General features: G+C 46.8%; 1 protein-coding gene across 2 annotated transcripts in view; it reads left to right on the top strand.

The window, feature by feature from the left end:
- Positions 1 to 25,502, top strand: part of PXMP2 (peroxisomal membrane protein 2) — a 354,759-nt gene that overhangs the window by 180,796 nt on the left and 148,461 nt on the right. For both annotated transcript variants that reach the window (XM_069619325.1, XM_069619324.1), the window contains exon 5: positions 18,316 to 18,435. In XM_069619325.1, the coding sequence (XP_069475426.1) occupies positions 18,316 to 18,435 (120 nt within the window). The remainder of the gene's footprint in view (positions 1 to 18,315; positions 18,436 to 25,502) is intronic.

Raw genomic sequence — 25,502 nt, 5'->3', positions numbered from 1 at the left:
TCGAGGTCCCGTTCGGACAAGGCTCAGGATGGTTGCAAGAGACGTGCTTCCAGGTCTTGAGCCTCATCCCCAGCGAGACCGAAGAAAATGAGAGGTCGGCGTCGACTCCGTCGGCGCTCTCGATGCCGAAGCCATCGGCGCCCTCGACTCCTTCGGGGCCTTTTGGCCGGGATTTGCCATCAGAGATCCCTGGTACTGTGCATCCTCCAAGGAAGGCTACTTACAAGTCTGTAAGGCCTGTTAAGGACTCCAGACCCTCGGCTGTCCCGAGACAGGTGTTAGGCAGAAACCTGTGCAGTTCCCTCTGGGACCACTGCAAAAGATTTAGGACTACAGGTGTTTGGCAGTAAACCCACATGGTAGCAGTCTGTACCACACAGATGCACTTGGTAGCTGTGGCTGAGCAGTCAGACTTCCCTCAAGAAGAGTTAGGCAGTATACAGAGTATTCACAATAGGTCAAGAGCACACAATAGAACAAGTAAACACTGACCAGGGCTTGGTGTAAAAGAGATATAATTATTTATTTAAAACCACATCTAGAAAAACACACAGGCACTAATAGTAAGCAATTCAAAAACACGGTCACTAAAAGATATACACTCCCTTCAAAGAATATTAGACAAGTCTTAATTAAAGCCCCACTTATTTTCAGACAGCGGTAAGCGCTTAACGTAGATGGCACTCTAATAGTTGATTTTAAAAAGGGAGAGAAAAGCAGAGAACCAGTTGAAACAGATCCCAACACTTTTACAAGAGCATAACAAGAGAGGAAGGCAAAGTAAAACCGTGAATTCAGAGTCAGTAGGCCAGATCCACTTTAAGAAGATCGAAACGAAATGTGTCCAAGGTCACATGGTTGCAGTGCACAAAAGTCTTGTAATCGTTCAAAAAGGAGTTGGACCACAGAAAGGGGACCAGTTAGAGGGTCAAGGCGGCCAGCCCAGTCCAGAAGGTTGAGTTATTATTACCTTGTAGCAATCTTTATAAAGGGAGGCCTGGCGGACACGGTACCTTAAAGTGGTGAGAACACTTGAGCGGGGGCAGTTGTTCCTGGCAGCGGATGCAAGTCGGTGCTTAGTCGGGGGAAGAGAAGATCTCGTTGTGGAGGAAGACAGGAGTCCGTTGCACTGCCAGGGAAGAAACCAGCCGCAGAGTTTCTCAGGTACAAGGAGCGGTCCGTTGATTCGCGGTTCAGTGGTGAGTGGCTATCCGGTTGCCGGGGTGCTTGGCACGGGCAGTTCGACCATAAACCGGTCTGGGGTGCAAAGAAAAGAAGGTAAAACTGGTTGTGCCCACCAGTCAGGGGAAGAAGCCTCTCCAGCCGGGAGAACTTCTCTGTCGTCGGGAAGTGGTGAGTCGGTTCCGCCGGGCTCCACTGGTGGTGTCATGGTGGTAAGTCGGCTCAGCTTCTCCCTCGTCGGATTCTCGGGTCCTGTAGCGACTTCTGAAGTTCCAGTCCCCAAAGCCCTGCTTTTATGCAGCATACCCCCATTCACTCAGCCTAGCTGTCAATCAAACATGCTAAGTGGTGAGCCGGCTGGCTCACCACTTGGGCCAATCACACAAGAGTGCGACTTGAGTTACCAAGGTAACTCAGTCCAGGGTGCCTAAACCCCCTCCCACACCCCCTGTGGTACCCAAACAGTGGCCCCACTTTTGGAGGCTTCTGTGGAGAAGCCTGCCAAAAAGTGGAACAAAGGGCTCGACTTGGGTTGGAGTCACAGAAGGGAACACAAACGCCATTTCAGAATCGAGTCTTGGCAAAAAATACCAACCAGAGAATGAATATTAATTAAATAAACCGGCGGTATGTTCGAGGCTATGAGAATTAAATAATTAAAGTTGGTAGCCTCGAACAATGGGAAAATCCCATAGGGAAATATTCGCTGTCGAATATAAAAAGTAGTTTCCACTGCCACCAGCCAAAACTCGATCAGGGGGGACGGAGACGTGCCCCCTCCACTAACAGACCCCAAGGCATTCAAATTGCCCCGACCAGTACGTCCACAATATGATGGTTTGTACTGGTTTCTGTTAATAATTTGGGACTAGTAAAGCCAATGGTGACTTTACATGCCCTGGGAGACAGTAGTCAGTCCCAGAGTATGGAGTCTATGGTGGGGTGTCACTATGACACCCCTGTGTTACTGCACGGAGGGTGCTGTGTAACACACATAGTAAAAACACGAGACCCTATGGAGTAAAGGACCCCATAGCCCATAAAACACATTACCAATCAAAGGAATACCATAAATCATGTCCAAGAGTGGGAAAAAAAAGAGTCTCACTCTTGGCAGGAGAAAAAAACAAACTCTAGAAATCCAGCAAAGCTGCTGGGGCACTCCCTAGGTTAGGAAATTCAGCCTAAAGAGAGAATTCTCCCTTTTACCTCCTTCTGGATGACATCTATGAGGGGTAGGAGGGGTAAGATTTAGATTTTGACCCTGTTGAGTCTGATGTGGCTCCTGTCTTTTCTGGGGATAGTAGATTGGAAGAGTTAAGGCAATCTCTTCATGATGCCAGTGGCTTAGACACTTCTGAGGTGGAATTTGGCAGGCCTGAGCCTGGAGCTCATGCTGAGTTGTCCTAAAGGAGACTGATGGCTAGGGTCACGGAATATCTTGGTTGGTCCACTCCTCCTGAAGCTTTTGTTCAGGATGACTTGACGGATATTTTGGATCAAGGTCCGTCCTCTGACCCGATGTTACCTTTTCATTTGACCTTGCAGAAAAGAGTGGCTGCTGCTTGGCAGACCCCAGAATCTCTTCCGGCAGTTAACAAATTGTTAACTAAAAATACCACCCTTCCGGTAGCGACCCCAGCTACCTTTCATCTCACCCCACTCCCGAGAGTTTGGTGGTTCAGGCGGCGTACCCTACCATCCCTCCTGATAGGGACGACAAAGGCTTTGACGGTTGTGCACGCAAGGTGTTTTCTGCGGGGGAGTATGGCGCTGAAATTGGCCAACTCCACTTGTGCCTTGGCAAGATTTTCACACACTCTATGCAATTGTCTCTCTTGCGGCTGAGCATATTCCCGGAGGGCGAAGAAAGGGATGGGTTCCTTGCTCTCGTGCAAGATGGCAAGGATGCTATGTGTGAATCCCTTCAGTCGTGTTTGGACATGGCCGACCGTGTTAGCCGGTCCATGGCTGCGAGCACCCTTATACTCAGATTTGCGTGGTTGCAGAAGGGTTTTGCTCCGGATGTGCAAGCCAGTCTTTTGAACATGCCCTTTGATGGCGCGCATTTGTTTAGCAGCAAGGCTGACGAGAGCCTTGAGAGGTTGCAGACTTCAAAAGCTGTGGCAACATCTTTAAGCGCAGCTGTGCGTCAACCTCTGCCTTTTCGTCTTAGGGGACAGCAGTGGAGGGGAGGTTATTTTCCTTACTACTCCTCCTTTGGTAGAATGAGAGAAGCTGCCAGTCAAAGGGGTCAGCATAAAACTATCCGTGGTGGTCGGAGAAATGGAGGTGCCAAATCCGCTCAGGCAGCTGCCTCGTTGCCTTCAGGCGCTGCCGCAGCCGCTCCAAAATAGTCATGAGGCCATGTCCCATGGTTCGTCAATTGGGGGCAGACTGTCTCCGCATCTCGAAGAATGGCGAGCTATTACTTCGGGTCTGTGGGTTCTGGATACAATAACCCAAGGCTACTGCCTTCCCTTCCTACAGCGGCCTCACGACAATCCACCGGGGAATCTCTCTTTGAAACTTCCAGATCAGCTCCTTGTGCAGGAAATCTTGACCCTGCTAGAGAAAGGCGCTATAGAACTGGTGCCTGTAGCGGAGAGGAACAAGGGATGGTATTCCCTAAATTTTTTGATTCCAAAGAAAGATGGGGGAATGAGACCCATCTTGGATTTGCGTTGGTTGAACAGACCTCTCAGGAAGGACAAGTTCAAGATGGTCACTCTTTCTCAAGTCCATCAGGCCCTTCAATTTCAGGATTGGTTGGTGTCTCATCCCAAGCACAGAAAGTACCTGAGGTTTGCGGCTGGCGACTCGCACTTTCAGTTTCGTGCCCTGCCATTCGGATTGACCTCTGCCCGAGGGTCTTCACCAAGCTAATGGTGGTGATGGCAGCGTACATCAGGCAAGGGGGATTCACGTCTACCCCTACCTGGACGACTGGCTGATCTGTTCGCATTCTCCCGTGCAAGCATTGGATCACCTCAGTCTCACCAGCTGCTCCCTCCACAAGCTGGGCTTCTCCCACAATTTCAAGAAGTCGCATCTGACGCCTTCCCAACAGCTCCAGTACATCGGGGCTATGTTGGACACGCCCTTGGGGAAGTGCTCGCCTCCCAAGGTAAGGGCTCATCACATTGGGCATGTTAGAACGTGTCCACCATATGCACAGAGTCTCCAGGCTTTCGAATTCTTATGGTTGCTCGGCCTCATGGCATCCTGCATTTTTCTGGTGCCAGAGGCCAGGCTGAGGATGAGATCCCTGGAATGGGTCCTCAAGATGTAGTGGTCACAGTTATCAGGCAAGATGTCGGATCCCGTTCAGATTCCAATCTCGGTCTCCAAGGATCTTCTAGGGGACCCTGACGTCTATGGAAACAAGGCGGATCACTACACACGATAGAGACACCAGACACAAGGTTGTATTCCCAAAGCTAGGGTTTTATTGCAAAGCAAAAGTGTCAGTTGGCCAACTCGGTCTCATGCCCCGCGACGTGTATCTCTAGACCTCGAGGGACGCAAGAGAGCGAATTACGTACATCAGTTACATATATACAAAATGCATATCAAACAATCAGCTATGACATGTTTAACACCCCCCTTTAATGGGTTTCTTTGAACTTGGTGTGATGGTGGACATCTCCGACCACTATGACACCTTCAAACATCTATTCTAGTAACAATTTGTAATTTGTGAGTGCGAAGGCATCTTTCGGTTATTGAATAGAACACAGCGCTTCTGTTCTTGGAAGCGAACTACATACGGGGGGGAGTTTCATTACGGACCTTGCTATCTATCAGGTGCTGTTCGCGTCCTGGGAGATGACATGCTCTAGCGGGCTCAGCAAAGGGGGGCCGTAAGAAAAGCATAATTCAAGCCTTTAGCGGTATTATTCTAACATATTCTACCTTATAACGAGACTGGCTGGCAGCTGTGAAATTATTAAATGCCCTGCAGCTCTGCTTAAAGGCTACATTCGGGAGGGAGCCGGGCATTCTTCCTGGCGCTGCCTACGTTTGTGTTTCAGCAAACTCTTGTTATCCTCACGGCCCTGCGGCCTTGTCCTTTTCACATACAGACAACAATGTTTCACAGTCGAGCAGTGTAAGCGGAAAATATACTGCAAAGCAATAGGAACAGAAAGCAATGAGCAATGGTTAGAAAACAAAATAGCGATTCTTGTTACATCAAAATGGCCGTTCATTGGCAAACTCGAAAACCTATATTTTGTCATATCGTGCATGAGACGGTTGGCCCACGTCCACCAAAATGCGTTTGCGGTCTCAGAGTAGAGGTATCTGTATGTCTAGACTGAAAAACCCTCCTTTGGCCGTATGTCAAACGTCTCATCTATTTATTCAAACCTCCTCTAGCGATGATGAATCTGAAGTACTTATGTCTGAGTCTTGCATGCTATCGTGGACATCATTGTCTTCATCAATATCTATTGCCATCAACTCTTTTACTGCTCATCTCATTTGGGTCTGTGCTAGTTTGATCATGAGATTGTTTTTTCTTTGTTATCATATGCATGCATCCTTCCGTACATCCCTCAGTTACCTCAGCACAAACTATGGGTAAACAATGTATACAACAGCACGTTAGGAATATTCCGAACACCACTACTGATATTGAGATCAACTTCCATCCCCAAGATCGTAACATTCCCCAAAACCAGGATCCTATTCCCCAGCTCCCTTCTCCAGTAGGGAGTTCAGAGCTTAGAACGTGCATTTTCTTTATTGCTTCAAAGATCGTGGGGGAATAGTCATCGACATAAACGCAACATGCTGATCCCATTATTTTGCAAATTCCCCCACGATCAAACATCGAGAGCTATTCTATTTTGCAGCGTCATTAACCTGATTCCTTTCTTCCAACGTCATGTTAAATAATATATCTGTTGTTGTGTTTATTGTATTCTTTAGGATTCTGGACAGTTGCCTTATATTATAGGAGTTCACTATCTGTCCTAAGAATGGAATTAATGATTTCGCTACATCAGTTGCTATTAAAACACCTTTGTCAGTCCTTTTGACTCTAGTTTTGGATAATCTGGCCATGGCTGCTGTTTCTAAGAGGAATACTCCTGGGAACAGTAGCCCCAGGTACCATGTACCTCCCCAGTTTCTGGGCAACCAAGGGTATGCTTTCTCTCCACATATAAAATAAACTAGATCACCTACGTATACTGGTTCTATTTCCCATCTTAGTACCACTGTATTCATACAACCAGTATATGTTCCGACTGAAAAAGAGCCTTTCTTTTTTAGACAAAAAGGGACAGTTCTTGGGCTTTAATTCACCGTGTAAGATGGGGGAATTGCATCTTTGTCCCCTTCTGTTCTCACACGAAACGTCATTACAGATGTTTTTCTGGCGGGGACAATCTATCTCGTCTATTTTGTCGTGTTATCTTCCGTGTACTTCTCCTCGCGGGCTCTGGGGCTATTACTTGTGCTTTATGGAAAATGGAACAACCCACAGGCTTCATTATTATCTCCTCAAACTCATTCATGTTGGTTCTGTCTAAATGACCCGTATTACTCTCATTGCATTTCCCATAGAACATTGCACCTAAAGATGCACTACATGCAGAACTTAATGGTAATGGCTGCACATACCACCCTATTCCTTTTCCGGCATGCTGTGGTAAATGGGCACATACCCAGCAGTTTGTTTTCTTCAGGATTGCATGTGTCATGTTCATTATCAGCAGTAAGGTGTTATTTCCAAAACCTTCCCTGTGTTTTTCTTCCATTGGGGCTAGGGTATAAATGATCACCTGAACCAGGCTTTCAGTAGTGGATATATTAATTATTGGTAAAAACATTTCTAATGGGTGTATTGTTTCTACCCACCATAATATTAGGGCTGTCGATATTGGTGCTACCACACTCATAAAGCACATTATTATCGTTAGTACCAGTATACAATTTGTTTTACCATGCGTTTTTCTTAAACTTATAGGGCCTCATTACACGGACGGCGGTGGACCAAGGTGCTTTTTGCACCTTGGTCCATGCCGGCAAAATACCGGCACCGCCTTGGTGGAAAGGGGAATTACTGCCCTATTCCAAGGTTGGTGGGGCGGTAATTCCCCCTTCCCCCATTGCCCTTCCCCATTCCCATTTTTGCCCCATAGGGCATAATGGGAATGGGGAAGGTGCTAATTACGGCACCGCAAATTCCGGTACCGTAATTAGCTCCCTGGTCCCTTTGCGGGTTGGTTTTTAACACCTGCAAAAAGCAGGCGTTAAAGTCTCCAACCCGCAAAGGGACCTTGTAGTAAGGCGGTAAGGGTTAACGGTCACCGGTACCATTAACGGTGACCGTTAACCCTTACCGCCGTCTCTGTAATGAGGCCCATAGTCTTTATAACTGACTCATTCTCAGCGGTGGTGGTTCAGGAGGAGGCTGGAACTGGTCCCGCCATGTTTCGCGTCGTCCTTCTTCCTTATCACAATTTGTTGTGGATATCTCTCTTCATCATGCTTGCTCTGATGTTTATAAGTTTAATGGAATTGTCACAGTTCAGTTCTGCCTGTCCTTTTTAACCTGGATTCGATTATTTGTTTTTAGGCGAGATCACTTGTCCCCACTTTCACTGCTCAGAGGACCTTTGATTAGTTATCTTATCGCCTTAGTATCATGTGCGCCCAGCTTGTCCGCTCTGGTTCCGGATACATGTACTTTTTATGATCGCACCGAGTAGCCGCAAGTCTTGAATTGTCGACTTGCACAATTCTCACGCTTCTCTCCTCTACACCTCTGGTTCCTTCTTCTGTCCATGAGCTGAACCAGAGGTTGACATAAACACCAAAAAGACTGCGGATCACTTTGTCTTCCGAGGCCGCAGGTTGTATCGCCTTGCTCCTGGTGTCGTATGATCCGTGAACAGTGTTGGTGCACTTTCAGATTCAGGCTTGAAGTCAGCCTGTGGCGCTACTGCAGGTGCTGGTGTGCGCCGCGCCAATGATGCAGATCCATTTTTTTGCGTGCTGGTGGGCACCAAAGGGGTACACGATTTGGTTTTACTGGTATCTGCAAGGCAGATTTTGCGTCGGTCAGCAGTGATGTCTTTTCTGCTGGGCAACGTTGGGGCTCTCTTTGCCCTTCCCCCTCTTTGGCAATCGTCTCAGGCTTTGTTTCGAGTTTCACTTCTCGTTTTGGCAGATTAGGTGGCTGCTCACTGGCAACAGTTTCTTTCGTTTCTGGGACCGCTGTCTCTTTCCGGACATCAGTGTCAGGCAAGACTTTCAGTGCAGTTGGAATCTTCTTGGCATGGGGGCATGGATCCACGACTTCCTTCCATTCACCCGTATTGCCGTCTGCGTTGCCAAAAGTACTTGATGGGGCCCGCGCCACCTGGGTGCTAATGATGACTTTCTTTCAAAGTTTTTTAGCAGCACCCAGTTTCCTGGCTCCAGCGCGTGTCCGGACCGGTGTATCTCCCTGGTAATGCCTCCTGCACCTGCTGATGAATCAAATTCAATTTCTGCATTAAAAGGCCACAATAAGTACTAAGCACAGGATGTTCTATCTCACTAAGTCGTTTTGGCTGAGGTGCGCACCAACATTTGCGGGCATCCCCATTACGATTTCGTACGGGGAGAGCCCCGTTTTAGCCTGTACAGACGTACGCATGCATAATAGTGCTATTGGTAATGCATCCACCCAACTCAACTTGCTTCCCGCACAAATCTTGCTAATCTTTGATTTAAGAATCCCGTTGTGCCTCTCCACAAGACCGGCAGTACTCGGATGCCTTGAACTATGGAATCTCTTGTCAATCTGGAGACCAGCACATATCTTTAATACCACTGCACCCACAAAATGCGGTCCATTATCAGACCATAGGACCCGGGGCAAGCCAAATCTGGAAAAGTACTCCTTCAACATTACTTTTGCCGTACTCATTGCTGTGCAATCTTTCAAAGGATATGCCTCCACCCACTTACTGAATGCACAGATCACCACCAAGACGTATTTCAAGTTTTGGCACCTCTCCTTCTCTGTGAAATCAAAATGGATTACCTCAAATGGCATGGAGGGCGGGCCAAAACTGCCTGTTGGAGTCACTGTTTCCTTTCCTACATTGTGTTAAAACACGTGATACAGTTCTGCACCAACCTCTCTGCATTCTTTTTTATGTTTACATTCTGCCATACTGTAGAAAGGTGCTGTATTATTTTTTTGGCACAGATGTGCGTAGGGCTGTGGGCCATTGTGACTATTGCAGTCACATACGAATTTGGCAACATCCAGTTTCTAGTTCCCTTGTCTACCCAACAACCCTCCAGATCCAACTCAGCAGATCCCTCTGCCCATCTCTGTATTTCATCGGCCGTAGCCTCGGCCTGCATTTCTTTGACAGTCGCAACTCCATCTTCTATCATACAGGGTACTTCCTCTGTCTGAACCGTCATCATCTTGGTATTCAAATCAGTGGCAGTTTGTTTCGCAATTCTGTCTGCAAACGCGTTTCCCTCTCCTACTTTGTATGTTACTTTTTTATGTGCCTCGCATTTCACTATTGCTAGGCGCTTTGGAAACGTGAGTGCAGACAGCAATCGTACAATCAAAGTGCCATGTTGAATTCTGGCACCATGTGATGTCAGAAACCCTCTCTCAGCCCAGAGTCGACCAAAGTTATGAACCACTCCAAAAGCATACTGCCTATCAGTATATATATTCACATTCAAATTTTCAGAAATCTCGCAGGCTCTGGTCAATGCTATTATTTCCGCGGCTTGTGCTGAATTATAGGGGATTCTTTTACTTTCTACAACACTCTCTAGGGCAGTGATAGCGTATGCGGCAGTTGTCGTGCCATCTGGTAATTTAAAACATGAGCCGTCACAAAATAACTCTCCATCTGGCTCTTTCCGTGGAATATCACTTAAATCAACTCTTCCCTTGGTTTCTTCCTCAGTGACCATTAAGCAATCGTGGGGGGGGTGGATTCATTCTTCCCAATTTATTTTAAGGTCAGTGGCATTCATTCTGCATGATTCAAAGCGCTACACCTCATAATATGGATATGGGGCGTGAACAAGATAATCTCATATCTTGTCAATCTATCAGAGGTGAGGTGTTGCGTCTGTGTCCTATTTAATAGAACGTCTATGGCATGTGGCACCATCAGAATTAAAGTGTGCCCCAATACCATCCCTACCGTTTGTTTCACTGACGCAGCAGCCGCCGCGACAGATCTCAAACATCGTGGTAGTGCGTGCGCTACAGGGTCCAGCGCAGAAGAAAAATAGCTGCACAGCCTATTTCTTCCACCTTGTTCCTGTGTCAAACCCGCCAATGCACATCCTTCACTTTCACACACAAATAGTCTAAAAATGTTCTCATAGTTGGGTGTACCCAAAACTGGAGCCGAGCATAATGTAGTTTTCAATCCATCAAATGCTCTCTGACATTCCTCATCCCACTGCAAAGGCATAACCGCATCTTTTCTAGTTAAATTCACTAATGGTTTCACAATTAACGCAAAATTACCAATCCATTGTCGGCAATATGAAGCCATGCCTAATATAGCTCTGACTCCTTTTTGTGTCTTTGGAATAGACATACAAGAAATACTTTCTATGCGTTCTGGCGTTAGTCTTCTCCCTCCTTTTAAAAGTAGGTAGCCCAAATAAGCCACCTCCTTTCGATTATACTGAAATTTCTTCAAACTAGCTTTATGGCCATGTGCCGCTAGGTTTAACGGTAGTAATACAGTGCTTTCTTTACAAATCTCCTCTGTGTCTGCAGCCAGCAATAGATCGTCTATGTATTGCAAAAGTACACAACCCATGGGTAATTCCAGCATGTCTAGCTGTTCTTTTAATGCTCTACTGTAAATACTTGGACTTTCCGTGTAACCTTGCGGAATCCGCGTAAATGTAAATGATCGTCCTCCTAATGTGAACGCAAACAAATATCTACTGTCCTTGTCCACTGGAATACTAAAGAATGCATTTTTCAAATCTACTACACTAAAATAGTCTGCTGAAACAGGTATCATTGTCAATATTGTAGTGACGTCTGGCACTAGAGGAAATTGCGGATCTACTACCTTATTCAATGCGCGTAGATCAATTATGAAACGGTATGGTACCTGATTACCTCCTTTTTTATAAACGGGAAGAATCGGGCTGTTGCATGTACTGCCTGTGATTTCCTCGATTACCCCTAATTTCACCAAATCAGTAACAATACTCTTCAATCCTTTCTCACCTTCAACCGAAATTCTGTATTGGGGTATTCGCGGTAGGGTAACACCTTCTTTCAAAATAATCTTTACTGGCTCTATCTTTAAACATCCCACATCGTTGTCATGCATTGCCCATATACAGGTTGGTACTTTACTTAGCTCCTCTGGTAACGCTTCAGACATGAATTCTGACACAGGGGCATCGTGTGGCCATATCGTTAGAAACACTCCGTCTGCCGTGCAATGTATAACAGAACCTAGTTTTTTCAACAAATTTAATCCCAACAAATTTTCTCCACAATTTTCTGTTAGAAGGAAAGGACAATATTCAGTAAATGGTCCTATGGTAACTGGGACTGGTTTGGACACTGGGTCTATGACTGGTGTACCTGCGAACCCTACGGAAATATTATTTTGCCCTGACAGTGGTATCTCCGGAACCAAGTGATGGTCTATTGAACACTTCTGTGCTCCTGTATCTACAAGAAAGCGGTGCTCCTCATTCCCGACTCTCATTTCTACGTAGGGTCCTCTCTGATTCACGGGAATAGACACTGGTTCCGACCCCTGTCCTGGGCTGTCTCCTATTGGGGAAATAACACATCGTCCGATGTGTAATCATTACTATTACTGTAATACGTGTTTGGTTGTGTATCGAAAATATTTCCACTCTTCCCTCTATTTCCCCCACTCTGATTTCCATATTGTTGATTTTGCTGTCCCTGACTCTGGTTTGGGGCATTTTGGTTTTGGCCTTGGTTTTGATTACCTCCGTTATTATGATGCTGCTGCATACTATTCCTATTTGGTCCATTCGCTCCTGGGTGTCCTCTATGCTGTCTCCTCTGACCAGACCCATTTCTATTCTGTAGGTGCGGGCATTGCGCTCGCCAACGTCCTTCCTCTTTACAATATGCACACTGATTCGGTCCCACTGTTCCCCCATGCATATTCGAACTACTCCTTCCTTGTGCGTTCCCTCCCCCTATATTATGTCCTGTTACTTGCTGCAATAGTACCTGTGTTCTTATTAGACATTCTTTCAAGTCTGCCCCCACCTGTTTTAGCACGATAATTCGTTCACCATCTCCTTCTGCCCCGGCGATGGTAATTGCTGCTGTTTATTATGTGATCCCTTTTCCCCCTTCCCAAGTCTCCCGATATCCCTACGCCTGTATGCAGGTGTAGTAAACACTTTGACAGGTGCAGTAGACGTTTCGACATAATCATTATCTAATTCATCTCTAAGCTCAAAAAGTCTGTTTCTCTCACTTCTTCATCCCCCTCCCTACAGCATGCTAATGCATTCAAATCTAACAATCGCTGCGGTGGTAATTTCCAATTAGCTGTTTCCATTTCTCCACCAAATATTCACCCATGCATTCCAACACTACCTGTCTTTCGTTGCTTCTATGGAAGTCATATATCGAAGCCAATGTTGCCGTCCCATCATTCCCGTCTATATACATCTCTGCCTGTTGCTGCAATTCCACCTTCCTTTCTTTGCTGATTGCGCTGCGGGTTACCCTCGTGCACCCCCGTTGGTCAGTCCCGCCTCTTGCCCCCGCGGTTTCAACTTCAACCCCAGGAGGAACGGACGGTACCGAGTCTGTGTCTAAGGCGGGAGGTGCGGATGGGACAATGGGAACAGGGAGTGTCTGTTGTGGGCCTAGTTGGCTAATAGGAAGTGTTACATGCGCGGTCTGTGGCTGTGGGAGGGCTTGAGCTACCGGAGGGGGAGCTTGAGCTACGGGTGGGGTCTGGGCAATAGCTACTGACGTGTCTGGTCATACTTCTGATCTTGGGCCTTGTTTTGTATGGGTCAATATATTTTCTATCTATTCATCTGCTATGTGTAATTCTCGTTGTGGGTATATCTTTTCTATATTCAACTGGTCACGCTTGCCTGCCCTTCTTAGACTCTCAGTCCACTCCTCCTCTTCTTTTAAATCTGAGTATTGCTTCCTTTTTCCAGTCTTTAATAGTCTCAAATGCTGCAGGACACGCTTTCTTTCTTATCAAAACCCTTTCCAGGTTGTCTATCCTCGCTATCTCAAAACTACCATTAATCGGCCACTGATGGTCATGTTGCTTTCTGGTTTGCCTATGCCAAGTCTCACAGAATATTATCGCACCCACTCCATACTTCACATACATCTTAAACGCCGGCGTTCCCCCAGGTGGTGCACTTTGGCCATCTTCCAAAGATTGTCTAACACAGCGGAAAAACCCTGCTAGGGTGGACAATACCCCAGGCATGTTTCAACCTTCCCCCTGGTTAATCAACCTTCCCTAGGGCGTTTGATTTTGCAAAGTCAACTCTCAACCAATATCAGGATGCTTTGAATCGGGGAATGACTCACCTGATAAATCAAGTCGTCTGTATACTGACGCACCAAACGACGTCGTGTCTGCGTTTCTTGGCTTCCGCCTCGTTTCGGGACCCTCGCCTCCTTGTTCTCTAGCCAGGCACGTCGATCAGGGATCAGATGTGTGCAGATCTGCAAAGGAGTCTCATCATTTTTACAGGGTGCCCCGAACACCTCTTCATCCCGGCTCGATCGTCCCGTCCTCGCCGTCCTCTGCCTTTCTCAATTACAACGTTACGTGATGGAACAAGTGGGGGAGGGTCCCTATTCGGGCGCCATCTTGAAAGGGGCCCATAGGGGACCCTGACGTCTATGGAAACAAGGCGGGTCACCACACACGATAGAGACGCCAGACTCGAGGTTGTATTCCCAAAGCTAGGGTTTTATTGCAAAGCAAAAGTCTCAGTTGGCCAACTCGGTCTCACGCCTCGCGACGTGTGTCTCTAGACCTCGAGGGGACGCAAGAGAGCGAATTACGTACATCAGTTACATATACAAAATGCATATCAAACAATCAGCTATGACATGTTTAACACTCCCCCCTTTATTGGGTTTCTTTGAACTTGGTGTGATGATGGACATCTCCGACCACTATGACACCTTCAAACATCTATTCTATTAACAATTTGTAATTTGTGAGTGCGTAGGCATCTTTCGGTTATTGAATAGAACACGGCGCTTCTGTTCTTGGAAGCGAATTACATACGGGTGGGAGTTGCATTACGGACCTTGCTATCTATCAGGTGCTATTTGCGTCCTGGGAGCCGACATGCTCTAGCGGTCTCAGCAGAGGGGGGCCGTAAGAAAAGCATAATTCAAGCCTTTAGCGGTATTATTCTAACATATTCTACCACATAACGAGACTGGCTGGCAGCTGTGAAATGATTAAATGCCCTGCAGCTCTGCTTCAAGGCTACATTCGGGAGGGAGCCGGGCATTCTTCCTGGCGCTGCCTACGTTTGTGTTTCAGTGAACTCTTGTTATCCTCACGACCCTGCGGCCTTGTCCTTTTCATATACAGACAACAATGTTTCACAGTCGAGCAGTGTAAGTGGAAAATATACTGCGAAGCAATAGGAACAGAAAGCAATGAGCAATGGTTAGAAAACAAAATGGCGATTCTTGTTACATCAAAATGGCCGTTCATTGGCAAACTCATATCGTGCATGAGACGGTTGGCCCATGGCCACCAAAATGCGTTTGCGTTCTCAGAGTAGAGGTATCCGTATTTCTAGACTGACACTGTGGTGGGCCAATGAGGGGAATCTGATGAAGTGGGAGCCGTTTTGGCAACTGTGGCCGAAGGTGACTGTAGTGACGGACGCTTCCCTCACAGGATGGGGAGCTCATGCCGAAGACTTGACCGCCAGCGGTCGTTGGTCTCCGTCGGAGTCCAAACTCCACATCAACCTGTTAGAGTTGAAGACCATCAGGCTGGCCCTGAAGACTTTTCTGCCGTCTGAGCGGGGGAAGAGTGTCCTGATCATGACGGACAGCACAGTGGCCATGCATTACCTCAACAAAAAAGGGTGTGGGGGTAGGGTCACTCCCATTGTGCAGAGAGGCAATGCAGCTCTAGTTCTGGGCAATCCAGCAGGGAATTTCGCTCTGACCAGTTCATCTGGCCGGAGAGGACAATGCGGTGGCGGACGCTCTGAGCAGGCAGAGCACGATCTCTCACGAGTGGGAGTTGGCCCAGGAAGTGCTTCTGGAGATCTTCGCCCTTTGGGGAACCCCATAAGTGGATCTCTTTGCCACCAGTGCCAACCGGAAGTGCGAGAGATTCTGCTCCCGGAAATTTCCTCCGAAAGGAGCCTTAGGAGACACATTCGTAGTGGAGTGGTCATTCCCACTGCTTTATGCGTTTCCTCCAGTCCCCGTCATCCCTCAATTGTTAAGGATGTTATGGAGGTTTGGATCCCACATGATCCTCATTGTTCTGGATTGGGCCAGGAGAGCGTGGTACCCGGACCTTCTAGAAATGTCCATCTGCCCTCTACACCTTCTTCCCTACCGAGAGGATCTTCTCCCGATGCCCGAGGGGTGGCGTGTGGGTGGGTGGGTTTTGTGGGTGGGTGGGGTGGGTTTTGTGGGTGGGTGGGGTGGGTTTCGGGGTAGGGGGGGTCAGGTTCTCCATCCAGAGGTCAGGACTCTCAACCTTCACGCTTGGTATCTGAAAGGTTGAGGTATAAGGATTGGGACCTCCCGGATGACATGATGGAGGTGTTGCTCTCGGCCAGGAGGCCAGCAACAAAATCCCTGTACCGTTGGCGTAAGTTTTGCGACTGGTGCAGAGGACAAAATGTTGATCCTTTTCAGTGTTCCATTCCAGTGGTTTTGTCTTTCTTGCTTTCTTTGGCCCAAAGGGGCCTTCAAGTGGGTACCATTAAGGGTTACCTGGCAGCGCTGTCTATCTTCAAGCGCTCGTCTGAAGCATGTTCTTTAAGGTTCCTTTGATTTCCCAATTTCTTAAAGGGCTCCCTAATGTGTTCCCAAACCGGCACCTGGAAAGGGGACGGCGAGATCTGAATTTGGTTTTGAAATTCCTAAAGTGTGCTCAGTTTGAATCTTTGCACTCTTGTCCTTTGAGATTATTGTCTTTTTCAAGACCGTGTTCTTGGTTGCGGTTACTTCCGCTCGCAGAGTGAGTGAATTGCAGGCACTTTCATCTAAGCCACCCTTTATTTACTGTGCTCCACAAGGATAGGGTTGTACTGAGGGTACGTCCTTCCTTTTTACCGAAGTGTCTGAATTTCATTTAAGACAGAAAGTGGTTCTTCTGTCTTTCTATCCTCCTCCTCATCCATAGTTTGGACCCTAGAAGAGCTCTGAGCTTTTATATTTCTAGGTTGTCCAGGGTCAGAGTGGACGATCAACTCTTTGTGGGATATGCTGGACACTGATTGGGCCAGGCTGTTTCCAAACAGACCTTGTCCAGGTGGATTATCCTCACCATTACTGAATGTTACTGATTGGTGGGTAAGGACCCTTCTGAAGGGTTGCGAGCTCATTCCACTAGAGGCGTGGCTACTTCCACAGCCCTACAACGGGGAATATTTGTGATGCAGCCACATGGGATTCTATCCACACCTTTGTTAAACATTACTCCTTGGATACGCTCCATGGTCAAGATAAGGCCTTTGTTTAAGGTGGTTCTTTATTCCGCCATCTGATTAGGTACTCTAAATTCTTTTCCCTCCTCCATTTTCTGGTACTGTTTTGGGAATCTTGTCAAAGATGTGGAATACGTTGGAGGACACAATCCATTCGAAGAATAAGTTACTTACCAACTGATAACATTCTTTCGATTGGATGTTCCTCCAAAGTATTCCACATCGCCCTCCCATCCTGCCCCTCTGGAGAATTTCCTATGAGATTGTAGCTTACGTTTCCGCAAGGCTATGTGCAGTCAAGCAGGCATTGGATATGTGCATGTCACACGTTATGGAGGAAAAAACATAAACTAAGGATACGAGTGCCGTACGTCCGATTTATAACATCCGGTGACGTCTCCCTCGACGGAGGCCTTCGACGGACACCGACTCGACACCATCGATGCAGGACGCCCTCTGCCGAAAAGGTTTCTGAAGTACACAGCTGTGGACATTACATGTCAAAGATGTGGAATACGTTGGAGGAACATCCAATCGAAAGAACGTTACGAGTTGGTAAGTAACTTGTTCTTCTCATACTCCCTTCCTAGACTATGGTATTAAGAGTTTATCCAGGTGTGGAGGATATAAAACACTGCACTTGATGGTAGGATGTATTTTCGTACGTAAAATGTTGTTTTAATTTATTTTGTTTTTAAAGCAACTGAGTGCCTGGGGGTGGGTCACAACATGGTATTAAGAACTGTGAAAAGAAAGATAACGCTTTATTGAGGATTACTGGTATGATTTGGGCTTTTTTCCGCTTACTTATTATATAGTCACATCCTCTTTGCTCCCAGTCCACTCCCCCTCCCAGTTCCTGTTTTTTTACCTTCCCTGGTATAAGCCTTCATACCTTCACCCCTTCTATGTAAATACAGTCAGTTATTCACTCAATCCCAGTTATAGCTTAGCCGTTCCCATTAGCAGCCTTGGAACTCCCCAGTATTACCAGGGGCTGCTGCACAGCTTCATGGGCTCTCCAGACACTGCTTCACACCTTTTTAGTCCCAAGCCTGCATTCTTTAATCACATTTAGACACGGGATTTAATGTTTCCAATAGCTGCAATTAGAGCTTAGCTTCACATTCTCCTGATATCCCTGTGGCAGATTACTCCATTATCTAAGGTCACGGTTTCACTCCCACCCAGTATTACAATTTGCAGGTTCTAAGACACAACCTCGTGCCTATCATCTATTTTCTCAATTCCAGTTTTGTATCCATTCCTATCCCTCGCCCAGTCAGGAGGATTCCTAGTATCTCTAGCTGCAGATCACATCTCCCTAGTCCCAGCCATACTCTTGTAGTAGCAATATCTTTGTTTACAACAGTTTGAAGGAGTTTGCCAGTGATTAATCTATATGCAACTCTTTACCACTATGCTCTGTTCTAGGGGAAGAGCCTATCTGCATTGTCTGAAAGGATGAGAGTGGGCTACTGGTCGGCACTGAAAATGAACTGGAAAGTCTGGACCCCGTTCCAGTTTATCAACATCAATTTTGTGCCTGTACAGGTAGGAAGACAATCTAGCCATCTCCTCCTACCATTGAAGACTGTATGCAACCATTCAGGCACACATGGATGTATTAAGTAGCGCTATACACCGTTAGGAGAAATGTGTTCACATTTATTGTAAGTGAAGGTTTATCCTCGCATATTCTCTTTATTGCCAGATTCTTCATTTGACAATTAAGATACAAATACACAGGGCACCAAATTAGTAGATGCTTGTGACAAGGTGTGAACAGCAATCTGCCCCAATTTTAGAAGGCTATCCAAGTGAATCCTCCATTGTGAGTTTTTTAGTTGGTGTGCGGGCAGTAACTAATAACGTTTGTTCCAAATACCAGCCCAATAATACCTTTTTAATGGTCTTTGATTAAATATTGAATTAAATATTTCAGAGAGGGTGAGTTTTCTCCATCTACCCCAACACATGTCTATGCAACAGCACTCACTCTCTGACAGGGTACCATGCAGTTTGACACCAAGACACCGCCTGAACCAATCAATGTTCATGTTGTCTAACTCAATTCAATGTTGTCAGTCACCACCTGATGCATCCTAGAATTCTGACACTGGCCTGTGCTTCACATCAGTCAATGCTGTCATACAGTTTGACACCACCCAGTGTCATTTGATACCATCTATTGCTATCTTGCATCCCTTAATGAGTCTGCCATTAAGCCCCCACCACACCAACATATGACGTGACTTAATGCTAACAGTTACCACCCAATACCCTAGAATATCATCTAACACCACGTAGTTCCAGTTGAAACCAAGACTGTCTCATAAAATAGCATGGCGTCCGATGCAACCCATTGCCATCTGATCGTGTATAGTATGGTTATTTAGAAATACCAATAAATACTTACATGCTCTCGGACTACTTATAAAATCACTGAATCGGCCAGTGCAGTCTGTCAACACCCACCATCTGACTGTATCAATACCATCTTTAACCTCTGACCCCTCTACTGTTAAACAGCATTGAACTCTGATGTATGTGTCACCTTTAGGGGGGCCATTAAGGGGAACCCTGGTGCCCAGGGGAAGCCTCACACTACGTGGAGGTGTTATATGGGGATCCTTCCAAGCTACCCAGTATCCCCACACCCACTGCACTGTGAACATGCATGAACCCCTTCAAGGAAATCCTCCCAGCAAGGTCCCACAGGAAATGTACCACATTAGAAGAAATATGAAAGGGAGCCTATAATGAAAGATTTGGAGAGAATATAATTTAAAACATTTCTGCTTGTTGTACCTATGTACAATAAATATTTTATTACTCTAAGCCTTTTAAAATCATGGTTTTGTGTCTAAAAAGAATTGCTTCTGAAATATACTATGATTCAAAATCAGTTTGTATAATTTGTGTAGAATAATTTATGTTGAGATTCTAAATGCATGATCCTCTATATGACCTGTGGCCTATATAGAAAGCCACTGCTTAAGAAAAGCTGTTTGCAACACAAAGCAGACAAACTAAACATTCTTTGTAGCCTTTCAAAGATGGAGTTGTCATCTAGACAACAAGCAAAAACCTCACAAGCATAAGAAAGACCCCTCTGTACTTCAGGACAAAACAGAATCAATACATCTAGGTCGGTTTCCTTCTTTTATTTTTTGGTTCAAAACATTTTTATTGGCATTTGAAATGTATGTGACCACAAAAGTGATGGGTGGAAGGTTTTGAATGAATCTGAACCACTGGCATTGCTCTGGGTAACCTTCCACACCACTGTTTTTTAGCCCCTCTGCGCCATTGCAAAAGGGGTCCAGCCATAAGAAAATCAGTCAGGTACTGCCACTAATGGTAGCAGCCCAGCCTGAACTGCTAGGCCAGGTCCCCTCTGCACGGAAACACAAGCAACCCCAGACATGTTTCAGCATTCTTGGGCCTCCTCAGTGAGGTGCAGCTTGGTTCCCTATGGCGTAGCGAGCAAGCGACCCACGTCTGGGCATACCTTCTCTCACATAGGGAGACAAACTGTGACCACAGAAGCGATGGGTGGAAGGTTTTGAATGAATCTGAACCACGGGCATTGCTCTGGGCAACCTTCCACACCACTTTTTTCCTAACATTGTCAGCTGCCTGGCGCCCCTTCACAAACCCTGCTTGGTCCTCTATCGAGAGTGGAAGAACCTTCTCCAACCTCTGTCTTAAAATCTTGTTATATATCTTTGTCGGTGTTAAGAACCGCTATAGGGCTGTAGGAAGCATAGGATGTCGTATCTTTAGTGGGCTTCGCTATCAAGGTGATCCTCGCCTCCTTCATAGACCGCGACGAGACACCCTGCTTAAACATCTCATTAAATAAAACTCGTTGTGGTTCCAAAAGTTTCCCAGAGTGCTTTTTAAAGAAGGCCAAAGGGAGACCGTCAAGCCTGGGGGACAAACTCACCCTCATGGAAGAAATTGCTTGCAGTATTTCTTCTTTGGTAATTCCCCTTTCTAACTGGTCCCTTTGCTCTGTGGAGAGATGTGGCATGGGGCACATTTTCAGGAAACTATCAATAGCATCCCACTTAGGGGATTCTGATGTATATAGCTTTTGAAAGAACGCATCAAAGCCCTTTTGAAATTCAGGAGTTTGTCTAACATGTTACCTGCTTCATCCCTAATTCCCCCAATACCACTCGAGATAACCCTCTGCTTCAGTTTCCACGCTAATATCTTCCCCGCCCTGTTTCCTTCCTCAAAGTATTTTTGTTTCGCCTTTAATATTGTGAATTACACCCTGGATGCCTCCATGTTCACTTGCCTCTGAGCTGCCTGTAGAGCTCTAAACGCCATCCGCGACCCAGTCTCTCTGCATTCCTTCTTCTTATCCTTAATATCCCTTTCAATAAGAGCCGCCTATTCTTTCCTGCACCGACACCCGGCTCCTTTAGAGATGAACACACCTCTAATATAAGCCTTAAAGGCATCACAGCAAACCTCTTTCTGAACCTGACCAACCTGATTCATCTGAAAGTATTCAGCAATTGCCTCTGCAACCTCCTCCTCCACCACCACCTTATCGTTCAGTCGGGCATGTTTAAGCCTCCATCCCCTGTGGGCCCCGATATCTGTAGGGAGAGTGAGATGCATGGTAACAGGGGTAGGTCAGAAAAATTGATGGCACCTATTTCGACGGAGTTGTTTTAGGAGTCCGACTCGCCCCAACCAAAAAGTAGTCGATCCTTGAATAAACCCGAGTGAGTGAGTGAGTAAGTGAGTGAGAGAAGAAGGTATAGTCCTGCTCCCCTGGTGGGAAACCTGCCATGCATCCACCATGCGAGAATTTCTCAAAATTTCCCGTAGTGCATCTGTGGGCTGTGTAGCTCCCCAGTAATCCCTCTTTGATTCGTCCCAGTTGGTCCATAGGCAGATTAAAATTGCCCCTCTTGGATAATGTGACTCTCCGAGAACACTGAGATCCCCCAGCATTGTGCTAAGAAACTCGTTCTGCCATGTGTTAGGCCCATACACCACTGCAAGCTCCCAGCAGCCCTTTCACAAACAGAAATCTCCCTTCTTTATCATCTCTAGTTCCGTGAGCCTGAAAAGCCAGCCTCCTCCCTATGAGGATACCCACTCCCCGCTTCTTAAAACGATATAGAGAAAAAAAATTGCAGCGAGTAATCCATCGTTTTAAGTCTACTCACTTCACATCTACGTAAGTGTGTCTCTTGGAGAAACCCAATATATATGTCTGCACTCTTCAGCCTATGCAAAAGTGAACTGTTCTTCCTTGGGGAATTCAGACCGCTAAGTTAGGCAGTGTGCCCCCATCGTGTTATAAGGGCTCTCTTTACATGGTCCGTCCTATTTCCTTCAGACACAGGGGGGCGCCCGGACTAAATTAAGAGACTCCAGACACCTCCCCCCCCGCCCCCCCCCCCCGGTATTACTGGCTTATTTCCTCTATGACAATGCATCAACCCCATAAACCAATCCCCAGCTTTAAAAGTCTGAAAAATGTCGTCCACTCACCGGCGGGTAGAGGTGAAAACATCCTCCAGAATGTTGTCTCTCCCGCCTGGAAGATTACACCCACCCCCTGTTAGGGAGAATTCTCTGTTTAGGCTGAATGTCCTAACCTAGTGAGTCCCCCAGCAGCTTTTGCTGGATTTTTGGGGTTTATTTTTTTTCTCCTGCCAAGAGTGAGACTCTTTTACCCTCACTCTTGGGCATGATTTGAGTGTGTTTCCTTGAATCTAGATGTGTTTAATGGGCTATGGGGTCTTTTACTCCATAGTGCTTCATGTGTTTTTGTGATGTGTGTTACACAGCACCCTCCGTGCAGTGACAAAGGGGTGTCATAGTGACCCCCCAGTATAGACTCCATATCCTGGGACTGACTACTGTCTCCCAGGGCATGTAAAGTCACCATTGACTTTACTAGTCTTAAGTTCTGAACAGAACCAGTACAAATCATCATATTGTGGACGTACTGGCTGGGGCAATTCGATTGCCCCGGGGTCTGTTAGTCGAGGGGGCACGTCTCCGTCCCCCCTGATCGAGTTTTGGCTGGTGGGAGTGGATACTACTTTTTATATTCAACCGCGAATATTTTCCTATGGGGTTTCCCATTGTTTTAGGCTACTATCTTTATTTAATTATTTACGGTAGCCTCGAACATACCGCCGGTTTATTTAATTAATATTAATTCTCCGGTTGGTATTTTTTGCCAAAACTTGATTCTAAAATGGCGTTGGTGTTCTCTTCTGTGACTCCAACCCAAGTTGAGCCCTTTGTTCCACTTTTTGGCAGGCTTCTCCTCAGAAGCCCTCCAAAGTGGTGCCACTCTGGGGTACTTATGAGGGGTGGAGGGGAATTTAGGCACCCTGGACTGAGCTGCCTAGGCAACTCAAGTCGCACTCCGTCCTGATTGGCCCAAGTGGTGAGCCGGCCGGCTCACCACTTAGCATGTTTGAGTGACAGCTAGGCTGAGTGAATGGGGTTTTCTGCATATAAGCAGGGCTTTGGGGACTGGAACTTCAGAAGTCGCCACAGGACCTAAGAATCCGACGAGGGAGAAGCTGAGCCAACCTGCCACGACACCACCACCGGTGGAGCCCCGCTGGATCGTCTCAACACTTTTCCCAACGACAGAGGAGATCTCCCGCCGGAGAGTCTTCTTCCTTTGACTGGTGGGGATAACCAGTTTCACCGTCTTTTCGCCTTCCCGACGTACCTCGTGGCCGCCTTGCCTGTGCCAAGCACCCTGGCAACCGGGATAACACGTTTTACCACGACCGCGAAACAAAGGTACCACCTTTAACCGGAAAACTCCACGGCTGGTTTCTTCCCTGGTAGTGCAACGACCTTCATCTTTCCTCCAAGTCGAGATTTTCTCTTCCCCTGGACGACGATGTAACTTGCACCCACTACCAGGAACAACTGCCACCGCTGGAGGATCCTTCCCACTTAAGGTACCGTGTCCCGCCTCGCTTCCCTTGCTACCGACTGTACGGGGTAGATTTAGCCCCCGGCTTTCGAACCTGGGTTAGCCTGGGACACCCTGGCTAAACTTTCTTAAGCCTCTCTAAACTCTTTTTGAACCCTCTGCAAGACTTTCTAAGCCTAGTGTAACTGTGTGATCTTGGGCGCATTTGCAGACTTATTGGAGTGCCATCTAGTTAAGCGCTCACCTCTGTATGAAAATAAGTGGTGTTTTACTGTGACTTATCTGATAAGGAAAAAGGGGTGTGTATATTACAATAGTAACTGTGTTTAGAACATTTTACAACAAGAGTGCTGGAGTGTTTCAAACCGTGTGTTTTTAAATAAATAATTATATACTTTAAGAATTCAACAAAGGTAGCAGGCGCCCCTCTCTCGGAAGAACAAGGCATGATAACCTGCTCAGTGGTTGTTAACCACATTGAGAGTTTGCAGCCATCTGCTTTTTGCTCACTGTACCTTTCACAGATGGGAAGTATCCATTTGCATATCAGTCTTTGTCCCGCCCACATGGGCAGTCCAGCACCGAAATGCTATGGCAATTCCTCTCTGAACAAGAGTACCAACAGCAACCCCATACACGTGTTTCAGCCTTGTTGGGCATCATCAGTGAGGTGAAGCTGAGCCTCTCTAAGCACAGTGAGCAGGGAGTCCACGTCTGGTTGCCCCCAGGTAACCTAGGGTGACCAACCCCAAGTTCCTTCAAAGAATTCAACAAAGGTAGCAGGCGCCCCTCTCTCGGAAGAACACGGCATGATAACCTGTTCAGTGGTTGTTAACCACATTGAGAGTTTGCAGCCATCTGCTTTTTGCTCACTGTACCTTTCACAGATGGGAAGTATCCATTTGCATATCAGTCTTTGTCCCGCCCACAAATTATATACTTTAATACCAAAGCTCTGGTCAGTGTTTGCTTGTATTGTTGTATCTGGGTACCTATTGTGTATACTTTGCATACTGTCTAACTCTTCTTGAGGGAAGTCTGACTGCTCAGCAACAGCTACCGGGTAAATCTGGGTGGTACAGACTGCTACCAAGTGGGTTTACTGCCAACACCTGTAGTCTTAAATCTTTTGCAGTGTTCCCTAAGGGAACTGCACAGGTTTCTGCCTAACGCCCCCGTCTCCCATGCTGGACACCCGCTGATATTTCCCCACATCATTCTAAGCCTGACCTCTGGCTAGGGGATGGCCCTTGATGATCCTGCCCCAAGCCCACCTCTTGGTCCCTGCTCCGGCCCACTCTCCCGTACCTCTAGCCCGTGCTTTCCTCCATATTCTCTCTTCCTCCTCCTCTCTGGGTTGCTAAAGTGAGAGCCCTAGATTCTTTGCAGCCTCCTCCAGCATAGTTCACCTCCTCTGCCTTCCCTCCAAGGTGAATATCAAGCCAAAAGGGAATACCCATCTTTATGGGATCTGTTCCTGTTTAAGCTTCCCTGTCACCGGTCTAAAAGAGTTGTTTCTGGAGTGGGCAAATCCTGAAAAATCAGAAATGTATGCTTGCCGTAGGCAATTTCTTCCATGGATCTGGAGGGTTTCAGGATCTCTTCCTTCATAGTATAGGCATGACATCTCATAATATCCCTAGGTTGAGTCTGGGGCCCCCTCTGCAGCTGGCCCACT

Source organism: Ambystoma mexicanum, chromosome 10, assembly GCF_040938575.1.
Source record: "Ambystoma mexicanum isolate Mex_15411 chromosome 10, UKY_AmexF1_1, whole genome shotgun sequence".
Taxonomy (NCBI): domain Eukaryota; kingdom Metazoa; phylum Chordata; class Amphibia; order Caudata; family Ambystomatidae; genus Ambystoma; species Ambystoma mexicanum.
The sequence above is the reverse complement of the archived record's forward strand: the minus strand, read 5'-3'. Positions and strand labels throughout refer to the sequence as shown.